Below are 11,088 nucleotides of genomic sequence, written 5' to 3' on the forward strand. Positions count from 1 at the left end.
ATCAGGGTCAGGCCTGGGTGCGGTTGCATTCGTCGCAAGCCACGCCCTTTCCTGCCTTGACGGAAAGGCTGTGCTTGTGCTGGTCAGCTGACATAACTGAGGACCATAAGGAAGAAACCAACTAGCGGCTTTGGGCTAAACCAACTGCTCGGAATCCTACACGGAGCCCGAGTGCGGGGGACTTGACTGGCGGCGTCCGGGACACAACGACGGTAAGCCCGCCTCACTCCACCTGAAAATACGCATTAAAAATAAAGCTCTTTTATCGAGAAATGTTTTCATATCCGCTTAAATGTATCATTCCGGACTCGTGCTAATGTTAGCTATGTAGCGGCGGCAAGCAAGTATATGGGTCAGCGAGAGCGGAACGTAACTGCGGAGGATGTTTTGCTGTCAAATTAAAAGGGAAGATGGATATAGTTGTCTGTTATTTGCGTTTGAGTGCATTTTTTGACGTTATTTCATGCGTTGGTGGTATTTTGATAGTTCTTGTGGAAATGGCGAAAGTAGCGTTTTTCGGCGTCTTATTTTCGCGCTACCGGAAACGGTTTCGTGGTCGTGTGCTAGCTTGGCTAACCAAATTAGCCAGCTAGCAGTATCTCTTCCTGAGGAGCGTCTCACCCATCCATTTGAAGATGAAGGTCAGACTTACACTTATTAATACACTGTATTAATATCATAAGAATATTTTAAGGTGGTGAACAAGGCTATTGTTCTATTGTCCGCGCGGAAAGTTGAATAAATATGAAGCTTTATGAGCGTAAGAAAACGGGCCGACCGAGCAGACATCTTGACTCGGGGCCCATTGAGGACCACTAAAGTCGACTCGTGACATGGTCTATGCCGCTTTATTTTTTTATTTTATTTTTTTTGTCACGACGCTGCTTAAATCATGCTGGGAATTGTTCGAAGATTTGAGCCGTGATGCCGTCTTCTTAACCGAATCCTCTGTTTTTGTTTGGTCTGTATCCTTCTGGAATTTGAAGCATGTCCTTCATGGCTTTTCTAGAATCTTCAAGCAGGGTTGAGATGTAATCGACTATGGTGGTCTTTTACTCGTTTTTCTAAATTTTTAATCAGAGTTAATTACAACAGCAAATTTGAGCAAATCGATTTTTTATGTTGGAGTATTGTTGCAGTTAATTACAGTCGTGAAATCTTTTTCTAGTTTAATCATTGTCACTGTCTGGTTGGTGTCACGGTGCATCACAGTTTACTGCTAATCTGGTGTTAATCTCAAAGTAAACACATTGTCACAGGGACATGGTTGGACACGAGTCTCGGTGAAGTACGGATGAAATGTTACGCTCATTTAAAATACATTCGTTTGGATGTCATTGGTCATATTGAATTGAACGTCCATTGCTGTCAATGGCGTTAGATAATGAGCCAGTCATTGCATTTCAACTGAAATGGCCTTGAATGATTCACAATGGAAGCTAATAGTAAACATTTCGCTTAAGGATATAAAATAGCCTTCTTTTTTTGTACATTGTTTTAAAATGGGGGAAAAAAGGAAACACCAGTGAATAGACTCTCAGTTATGACGTTTAAGTTTATTTTCTAAATAAAAACACAACTGCAATTAGTGTTTATTCATCATTTTGTTAAAATAAAAAAGTGAAATTTCAACATGTCATTCATTGGTTCTGCTATTTAATGTATACTGTTTTACTCATAAAACAAGTGTTATTTAGTTGACCTGTATGTAAACGCCATATTTGTCCAAAATGTCCGCCTCCGAAATGTAAACACCAGCTCTTTATGAGCCTATTTTTTGGAATTTACATGACCTTTTAAGATTTAGCAAAAGCACATTGTCGCGTTAATGGAATTTTTTCTATGAAATCCATTTGACAGTTTAAAAAAAACGCTCTCTTGTAAGATAGTAGTGTGCAGCTGCAGGCTCCCCTCATTAATTAATGACAAGTGTAATCGGGACAAACGTCTGTCTGTAACGATGGTCGCTAATGTCTCCCTCCTTCTCCTCCCCCTTTCCTTCCTTCCTGTGTCTTATTTTTTTCTTTTCAGGCAGTGTGTGTTTTCACTATGGCCTGTTGGGTCTGAGAAGAAGCCAAAATGATCGGAGGATTATTCATCTACAACCACAAGGGGGAGGTCCTCATTTCTCGGGTTTACCGAGATGATATAGGGTAAGGAAAAATGAACGATGCGCGTATTGCTCAATTTATTGATGATGCAAGAGGTCCAATCCATTTTGCCTGGGAGCTTGGCAGCCATTCCTGTCCCAAAAATAATAACGTTTATTGGCGTCAATAGAAGTCCAATCTATTTGAATTAAAATGGCCGAAAATCAAGGATTATGATTTTTTTTGAGTTTTTTTTTAATATGATGCCACACCTCCCAATCTAAATGGATTGGACGTCTATGGATTTCCATTTCAGCCAGAGCGACAAACTATTTTTAACCTTGCAAAATCAACCTTTGCGTGTTATATTTTCCTCCATTTTTCCAAGCGACAAACATAGGTTTACTAAAACCTGTGCCTAGTATTTTTTTTTTTCAAAAAGCCGAGTTGCAACACATCCAAAACGGAGCATGCTGTAAATCTGGTCACATGATGACATGTCAATCATCGTGTACAACATCCTGCACAAAAATGTGCATTGTGCATTTTTGCGACTCTTCATCCTCTTTTCCCATTTTTTTTAATCGCCATTTTCCTTCATCTGTCCATATTGGCCCCTGTAGGAATCGGTAAGAGAAAATCCTACCATAAAAAGCATGAACCCCCCCCAACCCACTCCCACTTGTCCCATTTCATGGACATAAGACAAAACGCCCCCTGCTGCCTAAACCTAAACTTGCACGCCAATCAATTTTGACACGTTAACGTTCCTCGAGCATGAGTCACCTGTCATGAAAACGCCCCCCCCCCCCCCCCCCCCAAAAAAAAATATATACGCACCAATGGAAAGGAAGAAAAGGCGTTAGCATTAGCATGGTGTTTGCGCATGGGATGTGATGGGACATTTCAGCCAAATGGAACATATTTAAGGATGAGATGAGTTATCTACGCTTTGAATAATGGCGGCTTCACTCCGTTTGAAATTAATTGCAAGTTAACTATGTAAAACGACAAAAGATTTCGAATTCGACTGGGGAAATTGGAAGTGAAATATTTTGCTATGCTGGAGATTGTGCTATATTTACGGCTCGATTAATCGCAAATTGACGATAGAAAACTAAAGGTAATCCTGACATACTGATTGCGTTTGAAATTGTTGTTTCATGAGATTAACGTTAACAATAGAAAACTGGAATATTCAAGTTTCAGAAGTGGCTTAAGTCGTTTGTATGGATATTTTAGTTACAGGCAAAGAATGAAAAAATGCGATGAATTTGCGATTAATCACGAGTCAAAGCAAGAAAAATTGTGGGATTTTTACGATCTTATGGCGATTTGGTTAGTTAACGCGTTCTCCTTTTGAAACCGTCAACAGGCGCAACGCGGTGGACGCGTTCCGCGTGAACGTGATCCACGCGCGTCAGCAGGTGCGCTCGCCGGTCACCAACATCGCCCGCACCAGCTTCTTCCACGTGAAGCGCTCCAACATCTGGCTGGCGGCCGTCACCAAGCAAAATGTCAACGCCGCCATGGTCTTCGAGTTCCTCTACAAGATGTGCGACGTCATGACGGCCTACTTTGGCAAGATCAGCGAGGAGAACATCAAGAACAACTTTGTGCTCATCTACGAGCTGCTCGACGGTGAGAAGCGGCAAATAGGGTGGCCACGCCCCCGCGTTGTCTCGGCAAACCTATCTCTAACCGCTCGTTCGATTTTTTGTTTGTTTGTTCATGTAGAGATTTTGGACTTTGGATACCCTCAGAACTCGGAAACTGGGGCTTTGAAGACCTTCATTACCCAGCAGGGCATTAAAGGGCAGGTCAGTGTCCTCGCTCAACTTTTTAAATACACTTGGTTACAGTAATCCCTCGATTATCGCAGTTAATGTAGACCAGACATGGCAGCGATAAACAAAAAATCGCAAAGTAGGGTCACCCCTATTAAAAAAATAATAATAATAATAATAATAATTAGATAAAACATAAATAAATAAATACATATTAAATAAATAAATATTAAATAAATGATCAAATATGAAATAAATATATATTAAATAAATGAACAAATATGAAATAAATAAATATTAAATAGTAAATGAATATTAAATAAATAAATATTAAATGAATATTAAATAAATAAATATTAAATAGTAAATTAATAATAAATAAATATTAAACAAATAATTACATGAATAAATAAATATTAAACAAATTATTACATAAACAAATAAATAAATAAATAATTACATAAAACAAAAAACAAAAAACTTCGGTCCTGAGTCCTACTAGCAAGTGGAGGACGGGGCGTGGTTTTCGCTTGCGAATTTCAGCATGGATTTTCACATTTGTATGAACTTTAAAAAAAAAAAAATACTAAAAAAAATAAAAATTCCCCAGGAAAAAAATCAGCGATGTAGTGAAGCCGTGATAATTGAGGGATTACTGTATATGATTTCTTCTTCACTGATTGGCTCCTAAAAGTGCTGTACAATATGGACAAAAATCTGGGCCATTTCAGCATGGCTGTCAACCTCGACCAAATGAAAATAATTGCTCTTTGTTTTCTTTTTGTCCTTCATCTGACGTGGATCACCGTTCCCGCCTCAGCACCAGGTAATTTGTGGGGAAAGGCGCCGCCCATGCCGACCGCTCCGGTTATTTGACGTGCTTTGACATGCGTTTGTCATTCTTTGTCTTCTCCAGACAAAAGAGGAGCAGTCTCAGATCACCAGCCAGGTGACGGGCCAGATCGGCTGGCGTCGCGAGGGCATCAAGTATCGCCGCAATGAACTCTTCCTGGACGTGTTGGAGAGCGTCAACCTGCTCATGTCGCCGCAAGGTGAGCAGACGTTAGACGTACGTCCCTTAGTTTTGACTGGGAGGGGCCAATTCCATTGACAGGTAATGGCATCTTTAAGTTAGCTTGCGGCCAATTGACATTTGCTGTATTGGGGAACTGTGTCTGGTCTACATTAACCGCCATATTCGAGGGATTACTGCACTGCTTTTTCCACACCCCCCCGATAGAAGACCTAACGGTCCGTCGTTTTCAGGTCAGGTCCTGAGCGCTCACGTGTCGGGCCGAGTGGTGATGAAGAGCTACCTGAGCGGCATGCCCGAGTGCAAATTCGGCATGAACGACAAGATCGTGATCGACAAGCAGGGCAAAGGAGGCGCGTCGGACGACGCCGGCAAAAGGTGAGCCCTCCTCCCTCCTCCCTCGCTTAAGTTGATTGACGGAGAAGAACGCGTGCGTCCTCGGCCGTCGCCTTGTTTGCTCTGCCATTTATTTTCTTGATCTTTTTTTGCTCTCTTTGTGCCTGTCTTTCCTTCCTTTCCTACGCGTTTGCGTGCTACCTCAGTGATTTAGGGGGAGGAAGGTACTGCTACATTGATACGAGTGCTCTCACGTCATCTAGTTGGGTCCACAAGTATTTAGAGTTTATTAAAAAAAATAAAACATAAAAAGTTCGTCTCATTGGCCGCCGCAGATCGATTGCGGCCAATGAGCGAATCGTAGAGTCGTAAATAGGTCCAGTCTTTCCAAAGTTGAAACCACAAATTTGGCAGTCGTTTGCTACTTACCGTATTTTCTCGCTTATTTGTCGCTGCAAAAAATGATGACTTAATCGAGGGTATGGCTTATATGCGCACAAATTAGACTTGACGTGCTTGAAATTACAAGGGGAAAAAGACAAAATGCCAAGGCGGCCAGTATATAGAGAAAAGATAAACAGATAAAACGCTAAATAAAATTTATTTTGAGATCTATGAATGAAATTCAAGAAAAAAATAAATGTATCTTGCATAAAACGTGTAAAAAAAAATCCCTTGTGCCTGCCATTGCTCGCTGAGGTTCACCATCTTAGCTAAGGATGAAAAACTAGACAGCTACGAACGCACTTCCTAGTTGTACTGCTCACCCAACCTCCTTTTTGAATGTGAAATCCAGCAAACATTTTTTACAGTATCTCAGAATGATGATTTTTTTTCTTAAGATTTTCCCTTCAAAGTAACACATTTTAGTAACCCTATTAAAACCGTGAAAATGGTGAATCAGGGGGCATCTTATAAAAGAGAAATTGTCAAATTCAACCATTTTAAGTGTATGGCTTATACATAGAGGTGGCTAATATGCGAGAAAATACGGTACTTTGCTCAACATTTAATCCACTGCCATTTTTTGCTACAGTTTTGATCAATTGCAGATTTGTTGCTTTCTTTTGGGGTAAGTCCAAATGAAAAGCAAACTAGCTTCTATTCTTTTTTTATTTTTTTTAAAGGTAAGTCACCATTAATTGTGCATATCCTATTTAGATAGATGTGTATTAGTGTCCAAATACTTGTGGACCTCTCTGTATTATCTCATAGACGGTGGTCCGCTCGCGATGTCCCCATCCGATGCCCGCTATTTGATTTTGGCAACATTGCCATTTTTGGCTGCTATCTGCCAATCAAAACAAGCCGATCAGGGGTCCTCTTTAGCTAATGCTCGTCATTGGAACGGTGTCTCTGGCATACCGAGCATTTCTTGAGGAGGGCTCGCTTGGATCGGATTTGTCGTTTACTCGCTACATTTATTTATTTTTCTTTTTGTCCAAAAATGATGCGCCTGGGCAAAAGAGACGCCGAATAAAAACATAATGGGAAGTCCGCGAACATCGGCACGGGGACGTCGCTAGCGGTCCACTCGTCGCGGGCAAATGAAACACCACACCACCGTCCGTCCGTGTCGAAGCTTAAAGCTAGTCGTGTCTGTGGTTTGAACGCCGTTAGCCGGCCGGTTAGCGTGGCGGCGGACTTGGAGTGACTGACGTTTTGTTGACTGTGCGGCAGCGGGAAGCAGTCCATCGCCATCGACGACTGCACCTTCCACCAGTGCGTGCGCCTCAGCAAGTTTGACTCGGAGCGCAGCATCAGCTTCATCCCTCCGGACGGAGAGTACGAGCTCATGAGGTCAGTCCCCGCCAAAGTAAAAGTAAAAGCAAAAGCCCAAAAAGTTCAAATGCATTCCACTTTGACTGCCGTTAATGGCAATGACTACATTGATTGCCTTTTTAAATCAACTATTCATGTAGGCCAAGTTTTATAGGTGTGTCATAGGACTAATTGTATTTTTTATTACAATTGATTGCCAACATTTTTTTAATGGTTGTTAACTCGTGTTTAATTTACAAGGGAGCACGTTTGCTGATGTTGAATCCAGATTAGCTGCAAATGTCATCAATGTTTGCGATGACTTGGTCACTTTTTGGGGTGTCAAAAAAATATATTGTCAGATTTTTTTTTTTTTTTAATTTAATTTGTCATTTTTGTTCCTGGTGAATCATGATTAATGGCAAATTTGTCACTATTTTTCTGACTACCTCAACATGACACTGAGGGCTGTGCAAACTATTCCACAAAGGGCCGTTGTGAGTGCAGCTTTCGTTCCAACGTCTTAAGAGAAAAACCTTTCTGCAAAATTGGTGTCCTACAAGGGGAATCAGTGGATTGCAGTCAGGTGCTTCTTGTGTCAGCCCATCCCCCGTTAAAAAAACTGTCTGCCTGATCGCTTGGCCGAAAAATCTCCACTCACAGAGGCCTTTGAGGCCGGCTTTGCCCACCCCTGGTGGACACTGGAAGCCTTTTTTTAGCTATACAAAACGTGGGCCATCAAAGACTTTTGACCATTTTGACCCATTTTTCAGAGCGCCTTGATCAAATTGGAGCGTTGGACATTTGAAGACGTAGGTAGCATCCCATAAAACTAGGCCTTCATTTAACGGGTGGGCAAACTATTCCATAAAATGGGTGCTTTGGTTCCAACTTGGAAAGAGGAAACCTTTCTGCAAAATTGGTGTCCTACAAGTGGAATCAGTGGATTGCAGTCAGGTGCTTCTTGTGTCAGCCCATCCCCCGTTAAAAAAACTGTCTGCCTGATCGCTTGGCTGAAAAAATCTGCACTCACAGTGGCCCTTGAGAGGACTGCTTTGCCCGCCCCCGGTGTAGACTGTGGAAGCCAGTCCAAGACTTTTTTTTAGAACTATACAAAATGTGGGCGATCAAAGCGAAGACTTTTGACCCATTTAAGAGGACCATGATCAAATTGATGCGTTGGACATATGAAGACATGGGTAGCATCCCATAAGACCAGGCTTTAATTTAACAGGGCTGGGCAAACTATTCCACAAAGTGGGTGCTTTGGTTCCAACTTGGAAAGAGGAAAGCTTTCCACAAAAGTGTTGTCCAAAAGGTGCAATCAGTGGATTGCAGTCAGGTGCTTCTTGTGTCCGCCCATCCCCCGTTGGAAAAACTGTCTGCCTGATAACTTGGCCGAAAAAATCTGCACTCACAGCGGCCCTTGAGGACCGCTTTGCCCGCCCCTAGTTTAGACTGTGGAAGCCAGTCCATGACTATTTTTGGACCTATACAAAATGTGGGCGATCGAAGCGAAGACTTTTGACCATTTTGACCCATTTTAAGAGCGCCTTGATCAAATTGAAGCATTGGACTTTTGAGATGTAGGTAGCATCCCATGAAACCAGGTCTTAATTTAACAGGGGTGGGCAAACTATTCCACAAAGTGGAATGATTGATTTGGTTCCAACTTGGAAAGAGGAAACCTGTCCGCAAAAGTGTTGTCCAAAAGGTGCAATCAGCGGATTGCAGTCAGGTGCTTCTTGTTTCAGCCCATCCCCCGATGGAAAAGCTGCACCCACAGCAGCCCTCGAGGACCCGCACTAAGTCCTTGTTGTCAAATATGGTGGTTATAGGAAAGGTTCATAGTGTGGAAACAATAACACAAGCATGAAATTCAAGTCAAAATTTGAGAGTATTTAGAGGGCAGTGTTTACCTCCAGGCGTGAAATAATAGGGTTTTAAAAAGTCCAAATCATATTTGACACTATCAATAATAAAAATAATAATCCTTACATGGTGGTTAATCGCCTCTTGCACCAGGACTTGGAACGTAGTAACCGCGATAAACGAGGTATTACTGTAAATGGAAATGAATGGGATTTTGTGGCGTTTTCAGGTATCGCACCACCAAGGACATCATCCTGCCGTTCCGCGTCATCCCCCTGGTCCGCGAGGTGGGCCGCACTAAGCTGGAAGTCAAGGTGGTCATCAAGTCCAACTTCAAGCCTTCGCTCTTGGCCCAGAAGATCGAGGTGAGTAGGGCCGGTCGGTCCGTCGGTCGGCGGCTAAAGCGAGCGCCACCAGCTAACGGTCGCTCGATCTGCCCGCCTTTCAGGTGCGCATCCCCACGCCGCTCAACACCAGCGGTGTGCAAGTCATCTGCATGAAGGGAAAAGCCAAGTACAAGGCCAGCGAGAACGCCATCGTGTGGAAGTGAGTGAACGCGAAAGCCCTCGCCCCGTCCACGGCGTCCATCGATGTCAACGTGCTCACCCCTCCCCATTCTCTCGTAGGATCAAACGCATGGCCGGGATGAAGGAGTCTCAAATCAGCGCCGAGATCGAGCTGTTGCCGACCAACGACAAGAAGAAGTGGGCTCGACCTCCCATCTCCATGAACTTTGAGGTCAGTATTAACCTTTTTTTCTCTCTCGCTTTGTCTACTATCGAAAAGTACAAAAGGGAGGCGTATTCAATCAAGCGTATTGACCATTCACTTTCAATGAGTTCAAAATGGATTGGACGTTCAATGGGTTAATCATGACGAATTGCATTGGGGTGGCGGTGGAATTCAACGCCAATCGCCACAAAAGAGTCATATTTCAGAGGCTAGCTCAATCATTTTCAAAAGCGCTCGCTAGCGATGAATTGGAAATTAGACAATTTTGCTGGAGCACATTTTCTCCAAAGAATCGACTCGTCAGCTCACGGGATTCAATGTTTTGACAATGGTTCATGAACGGCAACAGCGAGCAAGAGTTAACCGGCAACGAATGGCCACCCGGCTAGCAAAGGGCTTTATTTAACGGAGAAACCCGTTGTCCTTGGGCAGGTGCCGTTCGCCCCGTCCGGCCTGAAGGTGCGCTACCTGAAGGTGTTCGAGTCCAAGCTGAACTACAGCGACCACGACGTGATCAAATGGGTTCGCTACATCGGTCGCTCGGGCATCTACGAGACGCGCTGCTGAACAACGACAACGTGGTGGGCCTCTCCCCCCCCTTTCTCTCTCTCTTTCTCTTTCTCGCCGGCTCAATTATTCTTAGCGTCCTCCCTCTCATCCGTCGTATAACTAGATGTCAGAGATTGACTCTACAAACCCTAAAAATTGCAACGAGTAAATGTGGAGTCATGGCGAACTATGACCTTATTAGATCCATCGGAACGCGTCAATTTGGGGCGCCGAGACGCCACTTTAACTTTAGAATTTTCTCTGACGTGTCGCTGTTGTGCTTTCACATGAATCTCGGTATATAGTTGTTGTGCACCTGTGGAAAATTCCCCCCCGTCACGTCCACGCCACACTTCAAGTGCGCGCTGCTTTTGTGTAAGGAAGAGGAACATTCCAGACGAGCCCGATGATGGCCAATTGGTCAGCCCCCTTTTTTCTTCTTCTTCTTCTTGAACAGAAACAAAATCTCCCGAAATGTACCCGAAGCACTAAGACCCCATTTTTTTTCCGCTGTCAAACAAAACACTTATTCTATAGACGCGTGGGCAAAAATGTGCGATTTGTCTCCCTCTGGTATTTGTTTATCTTATCTCCACTGTCCGCTTCTTCATATTTGTTGCCCTGGTGAACGTTCTGTCCAATAAAATCTGACGATGTATTCCAAAATTGGAATGTGCCTTTTTTGCAATCTGTTTAACTAGTTGGCTGCCAATGACGGGAACAGACGTCCAATCCATTTTGGCTGGGAGGGCTACCAGCAAATTGAAGATCTGTCATTTATAAAATTGTAATTAATGGTCTAAACTTTTAAAAAATAGCAAATTTGGTGATTAAAGGTAGGTCGATAAGTATTTGGATTTAAAATTGTAGTGTAAAAAGCTAACTTTTTTGTCAACATCCCTGGTTAAAATGTCGCCCTCTGGCGGTC

At 43.0% G+C, this 11,088-nt stretch overlaps 1 protein-coding gene across 1 annotated transcript; it reads left to right on the forward strand.

The window, feature by feature from the left end:
• The first annotated feature begins 47 nt into the window (after positions 1–47).
• Positions 48–10,826, forward strand: LOC144085954 (AP-2 complex subunit mu-A-like). The gene is made up of 13 exons (XM_077615658.1): positions 48–212; positions 2,032–2,153; positions 3,466–3,731; positions 3,828–3,910; positions 4,698–4,703; positions 4,794–4,929; positions 5,144–5,288; positions 5,453–5,470; positions 6,927–7,046; positions 9,109–9,244; positions 9,328–9,425; positions 9,506–9,617; positions 10,044–10,826. The coding sequence occupies exons 2-13, from the start codon at positions 2,080–2,082 to the stop codon at positions 10,176–10,178; spliced, it is 1,329 nt and encodes a 442-aa protein (XP_077471784.1). The 5' UTR covers positions 48–212; positions 2,032–2,079; the 3' UTR covers positions 10,179–10,826.
• The last annotated feature ends 262 nt before the right edge of the window (positions 10,827–11,088 follow it).

The sequence above is a fragment of the Stigmatopora argus genome, chromosome 12, assembly GCF_051989625.1.
Source record: "Stigmatopora argus isolate UIUO_Sarg chromosome 12, RoL_Sarg_1.0, whole genome shotgun sequence".
In the NCBI taxonomy this organism is placed as follows: domain Eukaryota; kingdom Metazoa; phylum Chordata; class Actinopteri; order Syngnathiformes; family Syngnathidae; genus Stigmatopora; species Stigmatopora argus.